Consider the following 27189-nt stretch of genomic DNA (forward strand, 5'->3'; position numbering starts at 1 on the left):
TAGACAAAAATCTGGTCAGAGCTCAAGTTCTGGAGAAAATGTTAAAAGATATAATTTCCTTTCTACAACTGAGTGAGTGTCAGTACAATGGAAGGTTACAGTTTTTTAAATAGTTTTATACTACAGTGTGTGGAGTGACTGATTTATTCACACTAGGTGCTAATGGCAGTCACAGTAGGAATGCTGGACCAATGGCATCAGGGGATACCCAGAAAACTAGAACTTTAGTTTAGATGAATGCTAAATTCTCTCTTTTTGCACATGACTCATGGTTTGTTGTTGTCAAGTTAAATGCTAAAAGAATCAACTCCCAGAGTTCCTCATTTTGAAAAGACAGGGACCAGTGAAGACAACAAGTAGGTATTGGTTCAGAAAAGGGAATGCAGAGTTAGCCCCTGTGCTAGGCTATGGGATTCCTGCCACCAGCTTCTCCTCCTTTCCTGGTACTTTGAAATATTTAAAATGCAATGTTTTGCAAATCAAAGCAATCATATGTAGCTTGCAACAAGATGCAACTCCCCTCTCCTGTTTCTGAGCCAAACTATATTACTTATTTCCCCCAGATTTCTTTTGAGTAATTTAAGCCAAAAACTTGTTTATGCTAATCATGTCATTTTTGTCCTACTGATTTTTTGGGATTCAGCTTTGTGTACAGAACTCATGATTTGTGGCTACTATTGCCTTTGTCACACTGAAAACCCCCTCCCCAACAACATGATATAAAACCTGCAGAAAGCAGTTCAAATGGCCAATTCCCATATGAAGTGGTAAAAGTAAAAAGCCGCACTATGGATAGATTGCCAAATCTAGAGCTGTTTCTATGTGTAGTTTCCCATAGCTACTTCGGGCTGTTCATTTCAGCTCCATAATCATTGGCGGTTGTTCCCCAAACCACAAGCAGTGTCTCTCATCCCGCACATTCAGTAAACTGTGTAGAAAAGAGAGTTTATCAAAACAGAATTTACATAGATTACAGTGGCTTCTACAACCACAAACCCATCCCTCTGGCTCAACTTTAATACAAAAAAACACACTTAAAAGTTTTGAAGTGATCCTTTGCCGAAGCCTTTTAATCACGAAGCACTGTACTTTTATCCTTAAAAAGTTTGTTTTACAGTGTACACTGAAGGGAAAAATTAGTGTTGATGAGGTTTCCACCTTTCAGTGAAGAAAGTCATTACTATTGCATAAAGAAGATACCCAAGGAGAATAATGAATGTGCAGGCCAGTGGTCCAATGCAGAACCAAGATGCAATGAAGTATATCATGAACAAAGAAAGAAGAGTCCTGTAGCTAGCCAGAAATCTCAGACTGATCCTTGGTCGCTGAGAACGTCCTGACCTTTGTTTCAGTGCTGGGCTGTGCCTGCCCTTCTCTGCAAGGAATGGGTTGGTAAGATGATAGCGACACAACCTGCCAATAAAGTCTTCCCTGGAGCAGAGAATCTCCATTTGATCAGCAAACTAAGGTAAGAAAAACAAAGTCAGTAACCGAACAAGAAAAATGTAAACAAAAATTAAAATGTGGATTTTAGGTTAACACTGAAAAATTGTTGCTTTTATGTTTTGGTTTGTATTAAGGGGACAGGAAAGAGGATTATAGCAATTATAACTCAAAACTCATATGTCTTTCAAAAGTTAGAATTGTTCCAACACAAATTTACATTTGTACTGTAGTAATTCTGCTAATTTACTATTAGCGGTACAAAGCACTAAACCAACAGAAGGAAATCTGGAACAACAGTGGTGTGTACATATTATGTCAGGATACAGTGGAGAGAGGACTATCAAGTTGCAAGCCAGAGCTTAAAGGAGTGAGAGGCAGGAGGAGGAAGAAATAAAAGTTTTTGGTTGGATTAACCCTTTTCCTGCTTATTTTGACACCTTGGGAAACAGAGTGTTCTTTCATTATGCTTGTATGTGCTAATATGATCCTGTGAAGGATATTCCTTCTACCTCATCTACCATGAACAATACATTTCAGTGTACTGTTTCTGATTTGGAGAGAATGTTGTGACATTTACAACTCTTGAGCAATAGGGGAAAAAAGGTGATTCCAGGCTGGAAGAAGAGCCCTATGGAATATTTGCAAACTCATGCAGAAGTCACATTAATGGTGAGAGTACAAAGCAAGTGTGTAAGTTGTACATTGACACAGGTCAGAGGGAGAATAGGAATATGCAACTGAAAAAGAGAAAGAAGACTTCTCATTGCACTTACCCTTTGATTAATTGCTGAGGATAACTGGAACAACAGTCGCACTAGAGTGGCATTTTCATAACTTCTGATGGGCTGAAGATCAGTATCTCCTTGGTACTCTATCTCAAACCGCCGTAAGCCATTTATGATCTAGGAACAGGAAAGGAAATCACATACTTTATAGATCAAATTTGAATTGCATATAAACTGGTATCTCTCCTCCCATCCCTGACAAGCTATCTATTTTGATGTAGAGGCATACACTCTGCTTTCTTAAACAGAAGCTCTAGAAGTATTGGGCTGGAAGCTTTTCCCTCTTACCTGATACCTGCCAAGAGGCGTAAGAATTAGTCCATCCTCACTCTCAATGCAGTCTGGAAGTTGCTTCTTTCCATTCTCATCCTGAGCTGCTCCACAATTCATAATCATTTGGGTCAGCTGGGCTTCATTCAACTAGTCAAAAAGAACAATTTCTTCATAATTATTCGGTTTTACGACCTTTTTCTTTTCCACCTATTTCCCCATTCACCAGCTCCTGTGCAGCCCTTGAGAACCACATAGCCAATGACCGATAACAGAACAGGTACTGAAAACAACCCACTTACCAGTCTACAATAATAAAAAAAAGCGACTAAATTCTTAATTGTTTTCATCAGGTGGCAAAGTCCTTGCAGAGAGAAGTATTATTCACTCAGTACATCCTAATTTTCCCATAGCTGTTGCTTAGTTCTATCTTCTCCCAGCCATGTGCAAGCGAACTTGTGTAAAATCTCTTTGCTTCCTTTCAGCTTAATGAGAGAAGCAGCCATCTTCTATTAGCTTTATCACTTTTGCATTTCTATAGCATCTTTCATTAGAAAATCTCAAAGTGCTTTAAAAACAGTAAGCCATAAAATGCCCTTTGGTAAGTAGGAAAAATATGGGATTTTTCTAAGTGGCTACTTATTGTGGGTGCCTAGTTTAACATGGCTTGGGATCAGTGTTCCCTCTAATTTTTTATGTCCATGTGCGGAATGAATATTGTTATGTGCACCAATATGGAGGTGATGTGTGACACATCACCTTCATATTGGTGCACATAACAAAATTCATGTGGTGGAGGTGGGGCCGAAGGGTTCAGAGTGTGGGAGGGGGCTCCGGGCTGAGGCAGAGGGTTGGGTGCGGGGGAGGGGGAGTGAGGGCTCTGGGGTGGGGCTGGGGGGTTTGGGGTGTGGGAGGGGGCTCAGGGCTGGGACAGAGGGTTGGGTGCAGAGGATGAGGGCTCCGGCTAGGGGTGAAGGCTCTGGGGTGGGTCCAGGGATGAGGGGTTTGGGGTGCAGGCTACGTCGGGGCTGCGGTGGGGAGAGAGGACTCCCCCAGCCCTCTCTCACCGCAGCAGCTCAGGGCCAGGGGAGAAGCACCTCTTCCCAGCCACAGCAGCTCCGGTGGGGCTGCACTGGGCCGATGGAGGGTCTCCTTTCCCCGGCAGCTGCGGTGGGCCTGGGCCAGGCAGGTCCTGAGCCCCTGCACGGGGCTTAATACCCAGCTGCATGGCCACGCGGCTTAGAGGGAACTTAGCTTGGGATTGATAATTTCAAGTGCACAGCACCCGCAACTTTAGCAACAGTCAAGAGGTTTACAGGCACTCAGCACCCCTGGAAAAAAAATCAATCCTAAAGTGTCTCAAGATGGGCACCAAAAATTGAGGCATCCAAAATGAGTGTCCACTTTTGAAAATGTTGGCCTACATGACTTGCCAATGATCACACTGCAAGTAAGTGAGAAAGCTGGAAGTAGACTGCAGGAATCCTGACTCTCATTCATGCTACTTCCCAGTGACAGCACTTGGAAGGAAGTTACATACCCGAAAGATCTGGCATAGGTACTCCTGTGCCTTCTCCAAATATTCATCTGTTTTCTTGATGCTGTCTTGCCCAATTTCATCTAGGTCATTTCCTGTATAGGAACCATTCATGTCAGAAGGGCTGAACCTAAACCAGGATAGGAAGGACTGACTAGCCATGGTCTCTGCAGAGTGGTCTGATATGGACTTTGCTGTTTGCTGGGCCTGGCCTATTAACTGGGCCAATCTTAATACCTGAAAAATAAAAGACAGGCGGATGACTAAATAAAGCAATAGAATAAAGGATACAAGTCAGTAGTAAGCACCAGCATGTGAATACAAGTCTGCCTGGTGACCTGACAATCAGAACAGAATCAGCACATTCACTCCCTTGGCTGACATGGACTTGTGCTGGTAGTAGTCATGTGCTCCAACTCCAATAGAATAAAGGAAATCACTGCAGCTGGGGCATTCAGAGGAATGTGAGTGCCCCTCTGTTTCCTTTGAGATGCATCTTCCTTCACTTCACTAGCCTGCTGCTTAGGGAGAGACCCTCTCCCTCTGCTACACCATTTTTAACTGGCTTGCTGCTGGGTATTGATTATTAACACTATGAATCAGAAATACACACAGTCATTGTTGAGAGATGAAACAAGTACATGCCCATAGCAGATTGCTCCAAAGCTGCAAGCCCAGTCCACCCCACCCTTCAAGACTGGAAAGCAGTCTCTACATTTCTATTTTCACACTTGTTATGGACCTTCCAAACAGATTCTACAACCACCACCAACTCCTGATTCATCCCCTGCTTTTAAAGAGCTAAAATTTCTCCCCCCTCTTACGTGATGGAGCAGATATTCAGGGGCTTACACAGAGCAAGTAAGCAAGGTCATTGCTTACCAAATTCCTGACTTCTGGACCAAACATCTGCTTGTACTGGGACTCCTGTCCTTCCAGGCAGTAAACATGACTCTTCACCTTAAATGAGGCATCTGTGATTGCTGGAGGCCATGATGACAAGAAGCTCCCACCAAGAGTGGGGGTCATGAAAATTCGGTGTTGACGGTGAGGGATAACAAGTTCTGGCTCCAGGAATAACTGCTCTCCTAGAATTTGGGATAAGATGATGTAGGGTGGAGAAAACCAGGTTACACCTTCCTCTGATTTGGGGATCTAGCAATACAATTTTTTAACCACTCATTGTAACAAGGTTACAAGGTTATTTGGGGGGAGGAGAAGGAGGGTGGGGCCCTAGTTATTAGTTCAAGTTTTCCCACTGAATCTTCACTCATACAGCAGAAAGAGCTTTCAATAATACAATGGTGCATCTAAGTCTATATAGACATAGTACTTCTAGGCCATGATTGGTTGTAGGAAAGGATATTATGGTCCCTATGCCTGCCCAGCTGAGCATATTCCAGCATCTGAAATTTTTGTTGCTTGCCTAAACCCTCTTGTTCCCCCCACCCCCACTGTACCCCAGTACGCTCAACATGCAGCTTTCAGGACACTTTGAACTGATATCTAGAACTTGGAGTGCAAGTTCTTGCTGACTTGCCATCTTGCTGAAGTCTGAGTAAATATAAATTTCTGTAGGGTATTACAAAGTTTTACTTCTGAGTTAATTAATAACTAAACTCCACAAACAATAAAGAGGTTGTAAAACACAAGGAGTTTCTGTTTACTAAAAATACTCAGCATCGTGGTTTTTTTATGTTAGTTAGAACAAATAGGAATCAGTGAGACTGATGAATGGAAATTAGAAAAAAAAAATAAGAAAAACTTGTATATATGTATGAAACCAATACTGTAAATAGAAGCAAAGACATCAGGTCTCTGAACTTCAATGTCACATGAGGCAGACACCGAATCCTCCAATTTGCATTTCTCCATGCTTCTGAGGCAAAAGAGTTGCCATGGGACAGACCAGGGCAGAACACTGCAAGGAGGCAACATGGTATTCCGTTACCTTTCTGGATCATTTCAGCTAGGTTGGGCTGAGCAAAGACCTTGGCTACTCGGAACACCATCAGGGCATTTTTAGCGCTGACCAAATCGGTGCGGAGAGCTCGGTTCAGAAAGCCTACAAATAGCTTGGTGTACATCAGTAGGTTCTCTTGAATGAAGGGAGCCCTGTCAAAGTAACAATGGGTTTGTGAATACAGCTATTAAAATAAGGAGTAAGTATATTCAGTATGCCAAATAAATAATCCCATAGAATATATTTTAGACCATCAACTGGAATGATCTCATCTTTTCCATTTCACACTCAGACAAAAAAATGTCCCTCCTTACTCAAGTGTTTTTAGGTACCAGTAACAATCTCTGACTTTGTGCTGGCAGATATCTAGTTGCATAGACATGCAATGGGAGGACTTCAGAGGCAAGCTGAAGCCTGAAGTGTGGTTTCTATCACTGTCTCCTGCACAAGTATCCAGGGACCAGAGAAACTGGTGCTGCCTCTCCATGAAACCCACCCTCACCGCTGAATGGATTGTGCCACTATAGGTCTTAGGGAAGGAGGTGCCTCAGAACAGTTGGTAAAGTCGACGCACAGTCAACTTGTGGAACTCGTTGACAGGGGATGTTGTAAAGGCCAAAACTATAACAGGGTTAAAAAAAGAAGAACTAGATAAATTCAAGGATAGTCTATAAGCCAAGATGGTCAGGGATGCAAAACCATGCTCTGGATGTCCCTAGCCACTGATTGCCAGAGGCTGAGAGTGGACGACAGGGGATGGATCACTCGATGACCGCCTGTTCTGTTCATTCCCTCTGAAGCACCTGGCATTAGCCACTGTCAGAAGACATGATACTGGGCTAGACGGACCTTTGGTCTGACCCAGTATGGCTGTTCTTATGACCCAAGATTTTGGACACAGCACAATGCAATGAGCAGTGTAGTTTGTAATGTTGGAGCCACCTGGGGGGACTTTGTTGAACATGGGAAAGATGATGAAGTAAAGGGAAAGACACCAAGGAGTCCACACAGAGGAAACAATGAACAGGGCTTATGTTTATCAATATAGCTTTAAGCCAAATAAATACTTTTACCCATGTCAGGGTGACGGATATGCCATCTTTGTTCTTCCTCAGCAGGAAGGCCAGTCTGGCACCTGCTGTATGAAGCAAGCTACTTAGAGTAACATGTCAGGAGGAACTGAATGGGGTAAACTAGGAAAGCAGATCTCAACCTTTTCCATTCTGTGACCCCACCTCGCGATAAAGAAAGAGGGTGCTTGGTCACAATTCCACAGTTCCGTATCCATGAACTAGATGCTTACAAGGAACAACATTTAAAACTGTCTTCGAGATTTTCATATGCAAAATTCTAACAGTTAACAGATGCCATCTGCTGAAGTCAGGATTAGAGTGAGCTGCAGATTCTGCTCAGGAATAATCCTCTGTTTACCATTTCTCTGATACACTGCGAGGCTGAGGCTCTGCACTCTGAAGTGGTTTCTCAGGCGCATATCTCCAGGGCTGCACGTAGCTTAACCACATCTCTAGGACCTGAAGCAAAACCACAACAACATAAAAAGCAAGTCAATTGAAGAAGGAAGATTTTGCTTGTTTGTTTTGCTAAGTCCCTTGGACAATGACACCCACTTTCTTAATACCAACAAAAGGCTTAAGGAATGAAAATATCTTGCAAAAGTCTCAGCCCTGAAGAGTAAGTCGTTAGTGATCATGTGCCCTTGCATCAGAGCTGAAGAGAACTAAATGCTTAGTAAAAATCCATTAACAAAACATTTTAGGAAACGCCTGGTTGTATTGAACAAGCAGCTCACCCTCTACAATAACAGTCAAATGAAAGAGTGCTCAAGTGGCTGCCATGGAAAGGAAGATGCATCCACCAATCAAGCTGATGTACTAGTATTGGTGTATGCAGTGTTGGACCCAGGATATTAGAGACAAGGCGGGTGAGATAATATCTTTTATTGACCACACTCTGTTGGTGAGAGAGACAAGCTTTCAAGCTTACACAGTGCTCTTCTTCAGGTCTAGGAAACGGACTTAGGCCAGGTCTACACTACAGAGTTAGGTCAACATAAGGCAACTTACGTCGACCTCACTCTGTAAGTGTCTGCAAATTTATATGATTGCTCCCGCCAATGTAAGTCCCCCACTATACCGACCAGTGGCAGAGTCTGGTGCTGCTTTGAGTTGGTGTGTCCTGGTCTGTTGGGAGCTTGCTTCTGATGCTGAGCTTGGAGAGGTTGGGAGGGTTGTTTGAAGGCCAGAAGAGGGGGTTCAGGAAAGATTTCTTTCAGAATGGGGTCCTCATCAAGCGTGGGTTTTAGTTGTCTGATGATACCCCGTATGGGTTCCAGTGTGGGGTGGTATGAAACAACTAGGGGTGTGTGGTTGGAGGGGGGTTTATTTCTGTATTGAAACAAGTTCTCTCGAGGTATTTGGGTGGCCTGTTCCATGATGGGATCTACTTCTCTGGTGAAGTGTGGTTATTTAGTAAGGCAGTTTTGAGCGTGTTAAGGTGTATATCCTGGACTTTCTCCTCAGAGCATATTCTGTGGTATCTGAGTGCCTAGCTGTAGATAACAGATTTCTTGGTGTGTTTGGGATGGTTACTGCATCTATGAAGGTAGGTATGGTGATCCGTGGGAAGTTGTGGTGGAAATCTATGAGAGAGTGTCTGTCCAGAGGATGAACATATCATCAATGTATCTCAGATACATTATTGGTTTCATGGTGCATTTGTCCAGAAATTCTCAAGGTGGCCCATGAAGAGGCTGGCATATTGGGGAGCCATCCTAGTACCCCCGGCTGTTCTGGAAGTGTAACATTGTTATGTGCGAGGATGAAATCGATGAGTTCAGCAATATGTTTAGGTTGGATATCTGCAGGTTGTCCATTGTTTTGTAAATATTTGAAGCAGGCAGCTATGCTGTCATTGTGAGGAATGTTGGTGTAGAGTGAAGTGACATCCCTGTTGGCAAGGATGGTGTTCTGAAGGAGGTTGTTAATATTGCAGAGTTTGTGGAAGAGGTTGATTGTGTCTTGGAGGAAGCTGGCCCTTTGCTTGGTGAGTGGTTTGAGGATGGTTTCTATAAGCCCCAATATCCTTCCGTGAGAGTGCCATGGCCAGATATGGTGGGTCTGCCTGGGTTCCCTTGTTTGTGTACCTTGGGAAGCACGTAGAAGGTCCCCGGGGAGGGTTCTTGGGGAATGAGTTTGTAGAGTTTCTCTTGGAGTTGTTTGGGGAAGGATTTGATGATATCCTTAAATTCCTGGGTAAATTGTGGTGAGGTATCTTCTCTGAGTTCTTTATAACAGGTGGTGTCGGAGAGTTGTTGGTTGGTCACGTTAATGTAGTCATCACGGTTGAGGACTGTGCTATTATTCTGACATTTAATATCATTCACTGAAGCACCATATAGTCTAGTGAGATACATGGAGGATGGGCTGAATAGCGTTTTGTATTAATGCTTTTTCAGTCCTCCTTCTCCAATACAGCAGTGGGCACTCACACAAGAAACTACTAGGTAACAGGGGGTGAAATCTTGGCCCCACTGAAGTCCATGACAACTTTGACTTCAGTTGAATTAAGATTTCACCCCAAGAGGCTTCCCAGTGGTCTATTCTGTCCTATCTGCCAAACATGGCAACATAACTGACCCAGCCATGTCACTTCCCCCAAGGAGGAGGAATGTATATTTAAAACAAATTAAAGCTATATTTCTTCTCCTAGTCTGGTTAGTTACAACAAGATTAGAGTGTATTATTAGATAGGACAAATTTATCCATAAACATACAGGTTCTCTACAAGAATAGCTTGTTCTCAACCATAAAGGGAAAGAGAAATGAACCACCACCACATAGTTTCACCAGTATCTAAGAATTCCCCTTCCCATACCTTTCTAACTCTAGTCCTAATAAATGTTTTTTTCCCCTCTTCCTGAGGAAACAAATCATGAACAGGGAACAGTTCTACAAAAACAGTAGTTTTATCACTGCAGCTGGCCCAGTGTTTTATTAACTAACTCTGATTTTGTACGGACTCAGCAGAAATAAAAGCTGGTACATACAGCTCTGAAAGAGGCATCCAGGGGCCAGTGGCCAAAGCAGTGCTGCAGGAAGATATAGAGCTTCTGCTGGACAAACCGAGGAATCACAACTCTGCAATGAGATTCAGACACAAAGACACATGTATAAACAAATAATAGATGATAAAGTAATATCTCAAACATTTAATACAGAAGTAACGAGTTTTGATAGGTTCTTTCTCAGCTGAAGAAGGAGCCGATGATTTGAATATGTCTGAAAAGTTCTAATAGTGATGCACACAACCTGCTATTCCAGGGCCAAATGCAACCCAAGTGCCTCTAAGAAGGCTGCCCAGTCTTCTCTGGTTTCTCTCTGGTGCAGTTTCAGTAACACAACTTTTCCTCTACCCAATACTGATCTGCACGTGTCCTTTGCAGAGATATGTACAGAAATTATTTCTGCACCAGTCTGACTGCTCTTCTAAACTGGCTTCAACTTCCCTCTGTTCTCAGAACAAACACTAGCACCTCTAAAGCAGTTTGATTCCCTCCCCCTTTTCTAAAAAAGCTGAAGCATTTTCCATTGTGGATACATTGTGGATTGGGAGCAACTACTTCCTTCTTCCCTATTCTGATCTGGACTCCAGCCCAAAGTGCATGAGGAGTGTAAAAGTGGGCTCTCTCATCCTCCTAAATAATGCAATTTCAAGCTCTCAACAAAAGCAAAACTGACAAGGTATGTATTAATTAGTGCTTTGCATGCTCGAAAGGCAGTTTGACAGTATATCTACCTCTTGAATTCCTCCAGTGGGCTGGCTGTATGGGAATGGGCTGAGGGCGAGAGTGGCTCTGGTTTCAGGCTGTTGGCAAAAGCGTGCAGATGCTTCACGAGCAGTCTTATCACTAACACATGCTCTTCTGTGGGTTTAAATGATTCCTGGATTTAAAGCAATAGGCAGAAAGATAAGTTTTGCTTGTTAATCCTCTATGAGGGAGCTCAGCACAAAGGTATTTTCACATCAGACATTAAAACAGAACAGGAGTGTCCCTACCTGTTTAGTTCTGCGTCACCCCATTTGAACAAATTATCTCCCCAAAAGAACAAGTTGCATCACAGCTCTGCCTTCAATAGCTCACTAACAGAACATCACTAAGTTTTACTTTAACTTACCCCCTCTCAGGAAAAAATAAGAATATCCATTCTTTTATTTATTATTATTAATTATTATTATTATTAAGTGTCTGCTGTCAGTAACACAACAGAACCATTATTATGCTCTCCGCTCACACTCTACTAAGCCTTCCTTCTTATGTGGGTGTTCTTCTGCCTCCTAAAAAAGAAAAATTCTAAAAAAGTTATGGCAAGTGTAATATTTGCTTCTGTTGCTCATGCCCTGAATGATCCTGTTGCACTTAACATCAGTATAAGTTTTTTGGGGGGTGGGGGTGTCATTCCATCTTTTTACTGGAAGTGTGGGAGATGGGGAGATCAAGGATAGCCAAACACAAGTACCACAGCAACAAAAACAAGAGTGATGGAGGGTCGCACTGGGCTGCATGTGTTAGCAGCAGCTGTGAACGGAGATTTTCGGATGCTATAATGAAGCTGCGTTCAGGTGAAACTTCGGAGCTGCATAGCTTGGCTACTTGGGACAGGTTGTTTTGGTTTTTTAGGAAACTACTTCTTATCTTTTAAATGTGTTTAATTGTGTGTGAGCAATTCAGAACAATTCTTGGTGCTATGATGAGACTTTAAAGCCCTTCCTGCTTGCAATGGCTGTGGGGAAGCAGCTAACAGTTTTCATATGCTTAAACAGTTCTGAAAATTTTCTTAATACTTTTACATAGCTAGGTTCCCTCTGGGAAAAGGCTCAACTCCTGACTGATGGCAGGCGATGACGGGCCTCTGACTGCAGCAGTGCAGTTGGATGGATCTATGCCTTCTCTAAGGGGGGGAAGGCCCTATTATTAGGATTAATGAAAACTCCATTTGTATTCCTGCCAGTGTCCATCACCAGTGGAAGTGAGGCTACAAAAGGGGTCACACCAGTTGATAGGTGGCTGCGAGTCAGTTAGTCTATATAAAGTCTGAAGGAGAAAATACCTAACAAAGACATCTTAGGTAGGGTCTTTCTGGTGCTATGAACTTATGCAACCACACAAACAATTGAAGACTCGTATAAAACAACAGAGAATGCTTTCTTGGAGGTAGTCAATGGCCAAGATTTTCAAAAGCGACTAGTGATTTTGGGTGCCCAGTTTGAGGTTCCTTAAAGGGGCCTGAATTTTCAGAAGGTGGGTGCTCAGCAATTTGTGAAAATCAGACCCGATTTCTCGGGTCTCAAGGTGGGCACTCAAAATCACTAGCCACTTTTGAAAATCTTGGCCATTGACTACCTCCAAGAAAGCATTCTCTGTTGTTTTATACGAGTCTTCAATTGTTTGTGTGGTTGCATTTAACTCCATTGTTCATTTTCACACTAACAAATCCTCTGTCACTTAAAAGCTATTTGACAGGCTAATTTCCTCATAACCTGGATCACCAGCATCACCACAAGCATTGTTCTTTAAAGCTAAAAGGCAACTTCTATTCTCCCCACTCTTTCCAAAAGCTCTTGACCTCCAGCCCTAATTTGCAGGAATGTTCGCCCAATCATTCCTCCCCTCACCCAGGAAGGTGGAGAAAATACATATTTCACATAAGTTTAAGAACAACACTATGGACTGGCATGATGATTTAAGGCTATAAAACAATGCACCGGGTAGTCGATTCTTATTTTCCTTCTTAAGCAGTATGTTGATTAATAGTAAAAGTGTTCATGCTGCCTAGGCAAAAGCAGAGGACTAAGTGGTTAAGGCAGGGAGAATTCATACCAACGTTAACTTGCCTTTATGGACTGTGTGCCCCACCAAATGAGGAACCAGTGAGTAAAGGGCTGAAATAGGGAGGATGAACCCAGGAATCTGTTCCAACAGGAATGGCTTTGCAGGCATGTCCTGAATAATCCGCAAACGTGCAACCCACATATCCCTTTGTGAAGTTAGCCAATCAAGCTCAGGCTGCCAATATTAATTTAACACTGTCCAGCTGTGTTTCACTGGAAGTGTAGAATGATTGTTTACATTACCTACCTCTCTCATTGGGGGTACAGCCATGCAATCTCTGCTCTCCTCTTCCCTGCAAGATTCATTTAAAGGAGCAGTACATGACAGACAGAATTCTGCCATTAGCAAAGCAAGTTGTTGGGCCAAGGAGATATTAGCACAGTGTCAAATTTTTCCCTTTAAATCCATTAAAAGAGATGCATCTCTTAAAATGGGGATCCCAATTGGTCCTTCTAATATGTGCTATACATCTAACATCCTTTTCCAAGGTGTTCATCAGCATCTCTCAGTCTCTGCTGCACCTATCTTTACCGAATATTGTTTCAGTGGAACTAATCTCTGAATCATCTTGCAGACCTGCAGTACAGCTGCCTTTTCTGCTAGTGCCAATTAATACACTTTGCAGATTACATGATGAAACAAGATTTTTGAAAAAGAAACAAAATGAAAAGATGGCAATACTTGGTATGCGTGGAGGGCCTGGTAGCCGGATTGGGCAGGACTACTGTGGTGTGTACTGGAGATACTGAGTCGGTAGTGGAGAACCTCCAGCTGAGAGACAACAGAAACAAAAAGGAAGGAAAGAGGGAGAGAAAAGAGCAAGAGAAAAAAAAAAAAAAACAAGAAACAGTGTGAATGATCCAGAGAAAGGGTTGTGGGGGGAAAAAATGGAAGTCACAAATACAGTCAATGACAACATATCACAACAGCTGCAGCCACAGTATCCTCTTCTCCTTCTGTATTCAGTTGCTTGATTCCACAGGTACCTTGACCCTCATTAAGTTGGGAAAGCAATTGACAGGACATTGTTGTTGGGTTCACAATTAACATTAGTGGGTTTGGGGGGAAGCTCTGATTGAGTCGGCTCTGCCTCTACCACAAAAGCAGCAGACTTGTATCAGTGACCTAACAAGCCGTGCATAGAGACACACAGCTTCCGCCAAACGTGTTGAGGAAATCTTAGGCTCATGAAACTAAGTCCAACCTCTCCACTTGAAAACAGCTAACCTGCAGGACAGAATAGCTGAATATAGGAATTAACATGTGGAATGCTTTGATGTGGGGTAAAACCAATCATTTTTCTGGAAACACTTACTTCCAAACTAGTATTATGAAAACTATTGTAAAGCTATCCCTTAGCCTGCAGTGCACTGGCAGACCAAGGTTTGGGATTCTTGCTTGTGTGCCAGTGAGAATCAGAGGAGCCAGTACAGGGACATATCTTTCCCCAGGGACATGGAGGGTGAAAAGGTAAAGGGTTGATTGCACTGCTGTGAGCCTCTCCAATTAATTGCAGTATTGACAATCACCAGATAGGAGCCTGCATGCTCCATGCTTTGTTTTTCTAGTTAAAGGCCAAATACTATTGATGGAAATTCAAATCTGTGGAAAGTGAATAGGTCTCAAAGAGAGAATGGCCTCTACTATTGGGGGGGGGGAAAACACTAGAAAAAAAAACGCCCAACCAAACAAAAAGACATGCTTGTTGTAGAGATGGCTTGCTGAAATAAAAACACGGCCATTAAGGTTCTAGGCGAGTGCCAAGATCTTCCCAAGTCTCAACCACACTCCTCCTTGGACAGGAAACATTTTCTAAAACTAATCAATATAGTGGTGAAGAGGATACTGTAGCCACATTGACATGTATGGAATAAATAAAAAAATCAAAACAAAATGCACACCTAAACAGAGACCCAAATCAACAATATCAGGCATCTAAACTAACTCTCCGTCTCACACCTCCTCTAAGTTTATCTGTTCCTTTCTCCTCTATTTTCAATTCAGTTTTTCAGATTTATTCTGCTTTGCTTCGACACTGCTAAGAGAGCGGTAGCAATGCCACTGCAAGCTCCCCAACAGCAGAGCCCATCTTCTGCTATGGTAATTAACTCCCCTCCCATTTGCTGCAGCAAGATCTAGGCACCTGAAGAGTGCCACACATGCAATTGTTACTGAGATCTGCGATCCCGGGCAACGTAAACACAACAGGCTTTACACAGAACCCTATTAGATACTGACCCCTTAAAATAAATCAAATCATGACAAAAGCAGAAGCTAAAAGGAAAACAGATACTGCACACCTGGCCCACACTGAGCAGCTGCAAAACAGACAGGAAAGGCGAGTACAATAGAAAGGGGGAAATATGAAATTGAATCAAGTTGAATTAATGGGGGATCATCAAACCCAGCATAACAGTGTCAACCTCAGGCTCACTCCACATCTGGGAGCAATTTCAAGCAAAGTAACCACAAAGGAAAGTAATTATTCTTGAAGCAAACGCTCTACTGGCTCCTCCCCATACCTCACCCCCACCCTTTTATTACTGACGTAAAAGAGATTCTTAATGACATGAATCATTCTTAGGATCTGCCTGTTTCTTCAGACAATTCAGAGGGGGCGATGGGAAATGACACAGCTGGGATCCAGCATGGCACTCCCAGACACCCCATGTTTTTCTGCTGGGGGAAGGCCCATCAAGTTCTGTGGAACGCCATCCCAGCCCCGCTCTTTACAGGAGAGTTTGTAGCTAGAGACTTAAAATAGCACATTTTAAATCATGAATGGGCCCAGGTTCTGAGACCTTCTGTGGCACTGACCATCCCGCTGCTCCACACATGCAGAAAGGTAAACGGAAACAGGGGAAGATACGTGGTCATTATTCACTTTACTTTTTAAAAGTTTATGAATTCTCTAGATTGGCAGTCAAAAGCCCCAATTAAAGAAAGCCCCTCTGAATACCAGAGAAATGTAAATTTTTGAAAGTTCTAGTTTCTCGCTCACATCTGAATGACTGATAAGCTTCACTAGTTTTTTTCAACTCATCCAGATAATACTCTGGTCAGTTAAGTACTCACTGCTTGAGAGATAGTGCTGTCCCCACACCTTCCAAAGTCTTACATCTCAGAGTTCTCGAGGAGGGTTCCTTTTTGTATGGGGATGCCACTTCCCTGCCTTTGTTTTCTATTCTGCAACCCACCCAAAAGCAGGAGGATTTCATTCGTCTACATGCCCATAACTAGTGATTCTTGGGAAATAATCAAGGACAGAAGTAGAAAGCCATCAGGCAGCCACAGCCTCAATCCTCGCCTGATCAGTGCATCTGGGTGGGAGCCTATGGTGGCAAAACTCCTTTAGGCACTACCCATACATTTCCACAGCATAAGTCACACTGTTTTATGAGCACTAAGAAATCATCATCATCATCATCGTCATCTGCCTGGATGCTGCTATAACATTAGAAGACAGTGTCTCAGCTACAGAAGGTGAACAGAGGAGAGAAGTTTAAAGCGATGCATTTTTTTTACCTAAACATAAAGCTGCATGCACAAAGACTATGCAGACAGAGAACAAAGGTACTTAAAAGCAAAGCCTTTCCATCATCGGTGCATAGCCATGCTGCTGGGGTTCCTGAGTGGAGACCTACCATCTTTATTAAGAGTTTGCAGTTTGAGCTCAAATCTTTTTTTTAATAAAAACAGACAAACTCACCACACTTAGATCTTCAACATTCTTCCCTAACAAAATATTTGTTTTATAACCTGATGAAGTGAAGGCTCAGAATTTCCCAGTCAAGTAACTCTCATCTTACTCCTTCACACATGAACAAGCCTTTAGTAACTTTTGCATTTCTTCCCCACTGGGAATCCTGAGAATCATCAGTCCCCCGGCATTTTTCCAAATTCCCTCAAATCTCAGCACTCCCAACTCTTCTGATACCAGGTTCCCCTTTAAGCACATCAGTTTTATTCTTGAACAGCTAGAACAAATGCCTTGTAATCAATGCAATATCTTATTTAAGTAAGACCTTATAAGAGATCCAAAGTTACATATACACAGAAAGCACTTCAGCCACCATTGAAATGCAGCACACATTTAACAATGCCGGTTTCTGGCGTAGGAAATATAGAATACGCTTTAACCAATTAAAACTATAAAGACAGTTTATGAAAACCCATTGAAATTGGATTTAGGCTAAAATCTTTGCTCTTGAAAAACATGCCACTGGATCTTCAAACGACTCATTAACTCCTCAGTAACACTGTCAGCTGCAGAAACCAAATTTAGGTCTCTTGTAATGCCATGTTGACATTTTTGTGTGGGATTTTAACAGGGCATTTTATACTGAAGTCTTACCAGTAGTTACTGCTCCAACTACTATGAGTAGCATTGATTGTTACGACTGTTCCACAAAGTCAACTTTATATATATTTAGCTATTGCAACAAAGGCAAATTTGGATGACACAAGCACTTGTTCACAACATCTTTTCATCACTGCAGTTTAGAAGCTCTGATGTATGCTTTTAAGAACACTCCTTTGTAACCATCCACTTAAAAGTCCTCCATAAGATGGGAAGTGACAAAGGTTCACCCCAAGATAAGAAGCCAACAAGCAAGAGACACCAACAAATGAAGCACAGGCTATTACCTTCACATGAGGGGACTGCATTTTCTGATACATTTCCAGTGAGTAATGGTGAAGCCACATTTCAACAAAAACCTGCAAAACAACAAATGTTTTCTCAGCTAGAGGAAAAGAGGGAAGACCCAGGAATAGCCAGTCACAATCTGCCTTTGATTAGCCAAATTGAAGTCTGTTGTACATCACTCAACAAAAGACTACGTTATACTTGTAAAATAGCGTGAGCATGTACTTAGAGATGTTTCTGTTTTTACGGACTTGGTTCTTTCCAAGTTCACCTTTACTAAATTATTACATTTAGTGAGATAAGTCTGAGCCACATAGTATAATACTATCCCTAAGTATTATTTCACAATATCTGCAATCACACATCTGTATAGTTACACTGCATGTTGCAGTTATGAGGCCAAAACTTCTCCCAGTTACACACATGCAAACCCATCTACTGTATTTCACTGTTGTTACACAGGTGCAAGAGCACTTTGCACCCCACGAAGGTGTATGTTTTCTTTTCTCAATATTTTTAAGGCCCATTATGTTTCTGCCATTACTTGTATTATCACTGAACACACCCTCTCTCTATTTGTTCTTAGGAGACTATTACACAATATAAGTCAAAACACCTCGTATAAATACAAGAAAAGTAATAGGACAAGCTACAGCTACCATATAGATCATAAAGTCCGAGGAATTGTAAACACAGTTCTGAAAAGTTGAAAGAAGAGTTCCTCCTTTAGCTCACACAGCAGAACACTCATCTGGGAATACCAGTGATCCAAGTTTAGTAGCTTTCATTTATTAACAGGCATGTCTGTTTAATAAGAATGTGTGTGTGTCTCTCTCTCAAGGGAGATGGGAAAAGGCTGCAAGTGAACTACATAACGAGCACATCACACATTTCTTATAGGTATTACTTATCCATCCCTGAATTCAAATACCTTAGCAGAATAACCTATCCCTTTTGACTCTTCTGTGTGTTTTCATTTCCCTTCCAACTTGCTTTAAGAATAAAAGCCCCAATGATCAGTTTAATCCCGGAGTAGGCAACCGAAGGCGACACGCGAGCTGATTTTCAGTGGCACTCACACTGCCCGGGTCCTGGCCACTGGGTCCAGGGGGCTCTGCATTTTAATTTAATTTTAAAAACCTTATTTACTTTACATACAAAATATATAGTTTAGTTATATATTATAGACTTATAGAAAGAGACCTTCTAAAAGTGTTAAAATGTATTACTGGCACGTGAAACCTTAAATCAGAGTGAATAAATGAAAACTCGGCACACCACTTCTGAAAGGTTGCCGACTCCTGGTTTAATCCTTTAGAGTCTAAGAGCCTTGAAGCAAAACCTAACATAAGGTTAGGTTTCTTTAGGCCAAGATCCGTCAATTCCAGTGAAATATTCAATTATTTGTTAATCAAGAGATAGTGGTGAGCAAAGCACGTGGGGGAGATGCAGGCACAGACTTCAGTGGATGACTCCCCGACACTGCTGCTTAATTATTTAGATTGTGATAGCACCCAAAATGTGTTAGGCAATTTCCTCATATAGAGAAAGACGTCGTCCCTGATTGGAAGAACTTACAGTCTACACAAAGACCTGGGTGTGGCAATGGGAGGAATCATTTTAATTTTTTTCCCCCACTACCTGTCTGGTGACTGGAGTGAGGGGGAGGAAATGAACAAGAACCGCGTCACTTACACTCACCCAAAGAGCAGCTTTACTTGAAAGAGAGACATTATCATTATCACCATACCACAAAATAAAGATACATTGACAGCTTTTTTTTTTTGGAGGAGAGATGAGATCCTTATCTTCTGAATTCTAGGAATTATTTTTAAAAATTGATTCTTGCTTGCTTGTTGTCTAAACTTAGGTCTAATTTAGCAAGCGATTCCCCATAATGTTGTTAATACTTTGGATAGAAGTCATCACAGAAATGCAAATAACTCAAAACATTAGTGAATTAATTCTCATAGCCACCTGTAAGATAGGTATTACCCCCCCAAACTGAGGTGCAGAGAGTAAGTGTCTTGCCCAGAGTCACACAGGAAGTTTGTGGCAGAGCCAGGAATAAACCTACAAACTCCCAACTCCCAGTCCTGTGTTTTAGCCACAAGATCATTGCGCATACACTATGGTAGCTTACACTGTACAATCAATATTTCAGTTTAGCATTGGGGCATTATATAAGGTTTTGAATAAATTCCTAGTTCCTGATATTTCTCTCCCTAAATAAAGGGCGACTTAATCTGGTGTAAATTGGATGAGACTCAGGCCCCTAAAATCCAAAGAGTGGCAACAGTTGCTTAACAATTTAGCAGTGCCTTTTTATCTTATGTTTCTTTATATTATGTTAATAGAAAACAACAGCTGCACTGCTAAGTTCCATTAACAGACTGCAAGCTAGAGAGGAATGGAAAAGCAAGCTGATCTTTAGTTAGGAAAAAAGAGATTTACCCGCAAATAAGCTTTTTCAGTCATTCTAACTTTAAAAATATAAGAAAATTAATCGGACTCACTTTAAGCACTGTTTCTGATCTCCAGATCTCTTGGGAAGCAGGATCAGCATTCACTGAAGGCTGATGGGCAATGTGCCGTTTCAGCAGACTAGTGTGATGTATGCCATAAGAAGTGAAAGGCACTGCTGGGGATCTTTAAAGAGAAGTTTATATAAATACTGAAGTCAATAGGCCTCTGTACAGGGACAGAGGTCATAAATTGTAACCACAAGGACATAAAGAAACTGGATAAGAGTTTGTGCTAAATAAATCTGCGTAATTAGAATTTAAAAAATTAAGCAAGAGGTTGCAATTACTAGCCACAGCATAAGTGTCCAGTGCCTATTTTCATTTATTATTTTACGCAAACCACACACTACATTCTGCAGTACACTATTTTATTTAGCCAGTCTCCTATTCAATTTTACTGTGAGGTTAGGCTTTCATTAGGCAGCTAAATCTTTAACAGACTTCATTTAATCTAGTTTAAGGTTGAAGAAAGCCTGAGAGAGAGCTTTTGGGAGTCACTCAAAATGCCATAGTTAAAAAAAGCCACAATAATATATATTTGAGTAAATAAACATTTTTGATGATAAATATAAGACATAAAAATACGAAATTCAAAATTAGTCTTACAAAATTGTACATTCCCACTCATCCCAGATGAGTAAGGTATCAGTTTTATCATTATTAATCATTGTAAAGGGCAGACAAGTAGATTTTGTACATGTGCCAGTAAATTTTCATGTCAATTTTGCAAGGCTAATTGAAGAGCATAAGTTAAAACTACAAACAAGCTCAAAAACTTTTAGTAAGAGATTGAAACTCTTTCCTCGGGTCCTTCTCAGTTTGTGGCTCAATAAATCAACATATAAAGTTATGCATAGTCTGTCACCTAAACTTTGATAACCCTTTTATACGCTGAATAGTAAAATAAAAATTCCACCCAGGCTTTGTATACCAGATGAAGTAAGAAACCCACAACAACTGGTAGCTTGCAAGGAAACACTGACACATTCTTAACTAGGACATGGAAGGTTATAGCAGTAGAGACGACTGAAGCTGGCAACATCAAAAAGTTAAAACAGAAGTTACTGTTTGTCAAAATTGTCTGGAGTCAGCAGCAAAATTGTTAGAATGTGAGAGGTTCCTTCAGCTACAGCCAAGACCAATTCAATTGCTCCCTGACTGCCCGCATATGCATTAAGTGGTACAAGCCACTCCTGGGTGGATGGTGAGTGTGTCCCACACTAATCAGAGCATATAGCAGGAGCCATAATTAGTGGCGTTGAATGAAAAAAATCCAACAGCTACAAACCATATTTATAACTCATCTCTGGCTCCACTACTGCAGGCCAGCAAACTTTCAGGATAAAAGTTTCTCAGCTTTCAGTGACCCCCATATTATATCCTCCATTATAAGACTACTATACAGGTACAATCATGTTTATTTTATGTATGGATACACACAATATAAAAATGATGGCATTTTCTTACATTATCTGTGGCAAGAACTCATCACTGAAGCCAGCCAGTTTTTGTGAGCATTGCCCATGCAGTCTAGCACTGATAATGCAAGTTTACCAAGTCATTACCTAGGAGCAGGTGAAGGGATGCCCCCCCCAGGATTGGAAGAAGGTGGAGGAAGAACACTTCCTTCTGTGGGAAGAAACCATTTCAGGTATGTGTCCACTAGACTGAAGTAAGCGCTGTTTGAAGGGCTGACATGATGGGTGGTGGGAGAGTTCTGGAATATATATACACAGCATATAGCTACAATAAGACAATACACACGCTGTCACAATAAATCACTGGGAACAGGGATTTCGGGACCTGATAAATCTCATTCTGGGTCTGATGCAAGATTTACTGGATGAAATTCTATGGCCTGTGTTATGCAAGAAATCAAACTGGATGTTCATAGTGTTTTATTCTAGCCTTAAAGATCTGCATTTTCATGAGCTCTTCGGGAATGATTCAGTGTACTGAATCACACTTCACATCTGACAGCAACATTAGATACTGCTAAAAACAAGGAAAATTTAGTGTGCAACTGCCATGTCTATTGTTTGTACAACAAAGGACGAATGATGATCAACATGCTCAGCAGGTATAAAGTAAGAGTGCACAGAAAGCTGAAATTTCTATACCTCATTCATCCTCAGCCGCCAACAATGGAATGCAGCACTGAGAAGAGGAAGATGTGTACAATTATCTACATGTGTATCATCACTGCCTATGTTTTCATCATATCAAATGGTATTTATAAGGCAACAGGTGCAAGTTTCAGTTTAACTGGGTTCTTGCATTTAGAGAAGAGATGGAAGCTTTCAAAGTGCAGTGAAGAAATAGTTTGCCAGAATGATGCTTCTTTAAAGGGAAAAAAGCATTAAATTTACTTACCCTCTGTGTGATAAGGCTTATTGCAAAGTAAAACATGTAATATTCAAATGGATCTGGAGAGACAGAGTCAAGGATACAATAAGTACAGCTTATTGGAAACATGATATGAATTATTGGCCGTTTAAATCTTCAGTATCTCAGTGCTAGTTTTAGAAGACTTTCTAGAGCTCAACGGCAAGTTCAGATTTGATCTTTTGCTCTCTTCCCAGGGTGTTTATTACACACTGTCTGGTAGTTTAGGTTTTTTTCTCCCTACCAGACAAACAACCTAGAAATATTTATGAAACATAAGGGGTGATATCCTGGGCCCACTGAAGTCAAAGGGAGTTTTGCCATCAACTTCGATGAGGCCAGAATAGAAGTTTTCAAACATTCGAGATTTCAATGGACGACAAGTTTAAGTCTAAACATTCCCCTACCGTGTTTGCAATCTGAACACAGCAGCACTGGACTAAGGCACATCACTGTACAGCTAAGTACAGTAAGCAAACATCAGAAATGGATCTTGATTTCTCAGTTTTAGTCACTTAAAATATTAAAAGGAATGCAAAAGTGTAAACCCTTCAATTGTCAAAAGGATACTGAGGGCCAAGTTCGAACCTACGCCTCCAGATGGAGGGAACTGGACTTTGTTGTGGTATAGTGAGCATTCTGGTAGGACTCGCTCTTGCATGGAAGCCTTCACGGGGCCCTGAAAAGAGAGGGAGTAATGAGATGCCTACACCAGTCTACTAAGAATATGTGAATGAGTTTTTGAGGATGTATTCTTGTATTGGACTGTAAAAAGATGTCTGGTTCTTTGTTCTAGACTGTGACTATCTGGTTGCAATGGAAAAGTTATTTTACGAAGCTTCCATGGACAGCTGTTTTCCTACAACCATAAAGTGCTATGTTCCATAACCAGGAGGACAGTTAATCTTCACTAAACTTACAGGAATGAAGTGTCTGAGAGATGTGAGATGTTGTTAGAGGTGGGGATGCTTTCCAACAAGTTTGGAAGAGAAGTTTTAAACTCCATCTATTGGTAATCAAGACAAAAATAGTCTAGTGCCTATTTTGGCGAACAAATAATAAAAAAGAGAAGTGAAATTTCTCAGTTGAACAGCACAAAAGTTTGCTGATAGTAACACAAGCTAACAGCACAACTTCTTATAAAATCCATCATGACAATGAATGCTCTGCTTCTAACAGCCCTCTGAAACAAGCAACAATCTAGAAATCCCATCTCCAGAGCCTGCTATGCTATGAAACAGTAATTAAAATACTACGGTGGCAGGTCCTATCCTGAACTCAGAGTATCTGAGTAAGTAACATTCCAACAGGTGCAACACCAAAATAATTTTCTCGTACATAACTTTTAACAGTTACTTACCGGAAGATAGGAGACTGGGAATTCGTATCTGTACTCCTCAGCTTGGAGTTTGTAAACCAGCTTCATCATCGGGCCACTGTAAGCAAGGATGAGGAAAAACACAGTGAGCATCTTTTTTCTTTTTTGGCCCCTTTTGTAGCTGAATGTTTACATATGAGGAAACATATCAAATACCGGTTTATTAATTCACCGTGAATTTTTCACTGCTCTGAAGTTAGCACATTTACCTGGGATCCAGGAAATCCAGGGCAATAGCATACTCCGTAGGATTCGCTCTTCCGTGCAAACAGCGAAGATTCCAACCTATGATTATGCCATCCAGACTACCAAAAATATTCTCCACGAGCCATGGGAAGATGGCATGCAGTTCCTACAGGAAAACAACCAGAAAAAGGAGTGGAGTCATAATAGATAATAGATAAATAAAATTTTAAAAAAGAAAGATTACTGTTCATGTGTAGATTCTTTGTCTGAAGAGCCTTAATTTCAGACATCTGAATGCAAGAAATATTTTCCACCAACTACAGTCAATATATGTATAATTTTTGTTATTTCCAGGACACACTTCTATGTGCAGAACATTCAGTGGAAATAATTTAAAGAAATTTAAATGCAAACATATATCCCCCCCTTGATGTGAAGTTGGACTCTGCCTGTTTTCTAAATCCTCGCTTCCCATAATTTTACAGACTGGACATAAGAACGGCCATAATGGGCAGACCAAAGGTCCATCTAGCCCAGTATCCTGTCTTCCAACAGTGGCCAATGTCAGATGCTTCAGAGGGAATGAACAGAACAGGTAATCCCGTGTCGCCTATTCCCAGCTTCTGGCAAACAGAGGCTAGGGACACTTCAGAGCATGGTTTTGTATCCTTGCCCATCCTGGCTAATAGCCACTGATGGACCTATCTTCATGAACTTCTCTAGTTCTTTAATGAACCCTGTTATAGTCTTGGCCTTTACAACATCCTCTGGCAAAGAATTCCACACACTGTGCATTGTGTGAAGAAATACTTCCTTGTGTTTGTTTTAAACCTGCTACCTATTAATTTCATTTGGTGACCCCTAGATAACACTTTCTTATTTACTTTCTTCATACCAATCATGATTTTATAGACCTCTATCATATCCCCCATTAGTCGTCTCTTTTCCAAGCTGAAAAGTCCCAGTCTCATTAATCTCTCCTCATATGGAAGCTGTTCCATACTCTTAATCATTTTTGTTGCCCTTTTCCAATTCCAGTATATCTTTTTTGAGATGTGGTGACCAGATCTGCACACCATATTGTTACCATAAAAGTTTTCAATCTAGAGCGATTAAGGTGGTAGAAAACCTCATTCTTTATTCCTAGACTACTGTGTTCCAACTCAACTGGTTAGTATCAGTCATGTGTCACATCTTAAAATATTAGTGTCCTCATATTTGGCATTTCAGTAGAGAATAAGAAGTATGATTAGGAATGTGATCAATTAAAATTTGGAGTTTTGTAACTACTGGAAAAGTTAGGTAACTTTTGGGAAACTACTGAACTCATAAAACTTCACATAAGAATATTAAAACTCTTTACAAAGGCAGGAATAAAGAAAAATATTTTTAAAATAATATTTTTATAACTCCACTGAGGTATAGCTCAGACTACATTCATGAAAAGGTAGCTGCTCTGTACCTTGGCAGGAAAATCTTCAATGACTATCTCCAGATCATGGCACCTCTGAGCAAAGGGCTTGTTCATGCAATCTGCCTTCAAACTGGCCTGTTATAGACAGAAACGGAAATCAGATCACTTCTTCAAGAGAAAGTAAAAAAGGCAACACTTGTAAAGATCTTGGCAGAGAATTCTCTAGTTACAGTGTTCTATATTGCTCTTGTAAAAAAGCAACGGGCTGTCATTGTTTCCATCATAAGATTTATTCTAAACATAAGTATTTTTTAACTCAAGACAAATCTCAGGTTTTTTTACCTACTTGGATCTACATTACAAGTTTTAAATTAAAGAGCAAGTACTCAATTTGTGACCATTTAAGTGCTATGAAAATAAGACTACATGACATTTAGAATGGTCAACACACAGAGTATTTGAGAAGGGGAGCTGGAACTTTCTCAGTGCATTTCCACAGAATGCTTTCAGATTTTATGCTATGCATTCTGCTTATAGAGAAATTGTCAGGAATTAATATGTGGAGGATTAAATTTTCAAGTGATTATTTTGCAATTCATTAGCCAAAAGCACTATCACCACAAGACTTTCCTGATGCCAATAACCATCTGTACTGGCACTTACCAATAGGAAGCTAGGCTGTTGTAAGTGAGGGACAGCCATAACTGTCTTTCTACAATACCCCAAAGGAAGCGTGGTCTCAGGAAACCACTGCAAAGAAAAGAGAGCGAAACATCTAAGTGAATATTAAAATCTCATGTTGTAACACTGCTACAACTCACTTTCTGATATGTTCATGTTTATGCATGAAAACAGGCAAAATGTATGTTTATTATGTCTATGTGACTGGGGAGCTGGAGTAAACCAAGGCAGATCCCTGACAAAGGTGACTACACCGTATTTCCCCCATAGTCGATAACACTGCACAGTTTCATAGAAATAATACAGTCCTTTCCAAATAAACATAACTGGGGGATGGGGGAGGATGCAAAAAGAGCCTCAGTTTAATTAGACTGCAGCCAATGCAGGGGAACAAAACCATCTCTAGGGGACACAACCTGTCTGACATGGACTGTATGACGTGTTTATGGAAGCACCAGTCCAGCAGGAGAAAGACGACACTATCCAGATGTGAGATTGTCTGCAAATAGCTCATGCTATAGCTCCCCCCCCGCCCCCCAGGTGGTGGCTGCTGACACAGGGAACACAAGCACATTACCACCAGCGGCTGTCTCCTGTCTCTCAGGAAAGAACCCAGAAGGGACCAAGAGAAGCAGGATCCTGGAAGGTTTTATGTTTGTTGGGGAGCGGTGGGGCTGAGACCCCTCCAGGGGGCTGGATATTGGGGGCCCTGCTTACACCCTCCACCCCAGGACTGAGACCCGCTCCAGGGGCTGGAATTGGGGGCCCTGCTTACAGCCTCCCCCCAGGACTGAGACCCCCTCCAGGGGATGGATATTGGGGGCCCTGCTTACAGCCGCCACCCTAGGGCTGAGACCCCTCCAGCCCTGCCCCCAATCTCCAGCCCGCGCTCCCGGGAGCCGGACCCCGGCGGGAGCGGGCGTCTCCCCACCTCGCGCGGGAGCCTGTACCCTCCCCCAGCCCAGGGGAGGCCCCTCACCTCGCCCCGCTGCCCCGTCCCGCGCTCTAGCGCCCCGGACCATTTTCAATCCGCCGCCGCTTCCTCCTCCCCTCGGGACCGG

The 27189-nt window shown here is 41.7% G+C and overlaps 1 protein-coding gene across 2 annotated transcripts; it reads right to left on the bottom strand.

Annotated features, from left to right (window-relative positions):
• SMPD4 (sphingomyelin phosphodiesterase 4) lies at positions 1–27189 on the bottom strand. 2 transcript variants are annotated; one of them, XM_024195506.2, is made up of 20 exons: positions 27108–27189; positions 26111–26197; positions 25496–25582; positions 24057–24199; positions 23830–23905; positions 23040–23148; positions 22458–22510; positions 21650–21801; positions 20076–20208; positions 17559–17630; positions 13593–13682; positions 10817–10962; positions 10068–10158; positions 7433–7533; positions 5990–6153; positions 4921–5126; positions 4042–4275; positions 2520–2651; positions 2220–2348; positions 1–1463 (listed from the first exon to the last, which is right to left on the bottom strand). In XM_024195506.2, exons 2-20 carry the CDS (start codon positions 26147–26149, stop codon positions 1137–1139), a joined length of 2484 nt encoding a protein of 827 aa, XP_024051274.1. In that variant the 5' UTR covers positions 26150–26197; positions 27108–27189; the 3' UTR covers positions 1–1136. The 2 variants fall into 2 exon arrangements, with proteins under 2 accessions (XP_024051274.1, XP_024051275.1); XM_024195507.2 differs by lacking the exon at positions 13593–13682.

This window comes from Terrapene carolina, unplaced genomic scaffold (genome assembly GCF_002925995.2).
Source record: "Terrapene carolina triunguis isolate 2854851 unplaced genomic scaffold, T_m_triunguis-2.0 Scaffold790, whole genome shotgun sequence".
Classification (NCBI taxonomy): domain Eukaryota; kingdom Metazoa; phylum Chordata; order Testudines; family Emydidae; genus Terrapene; species Terrapene triunguis.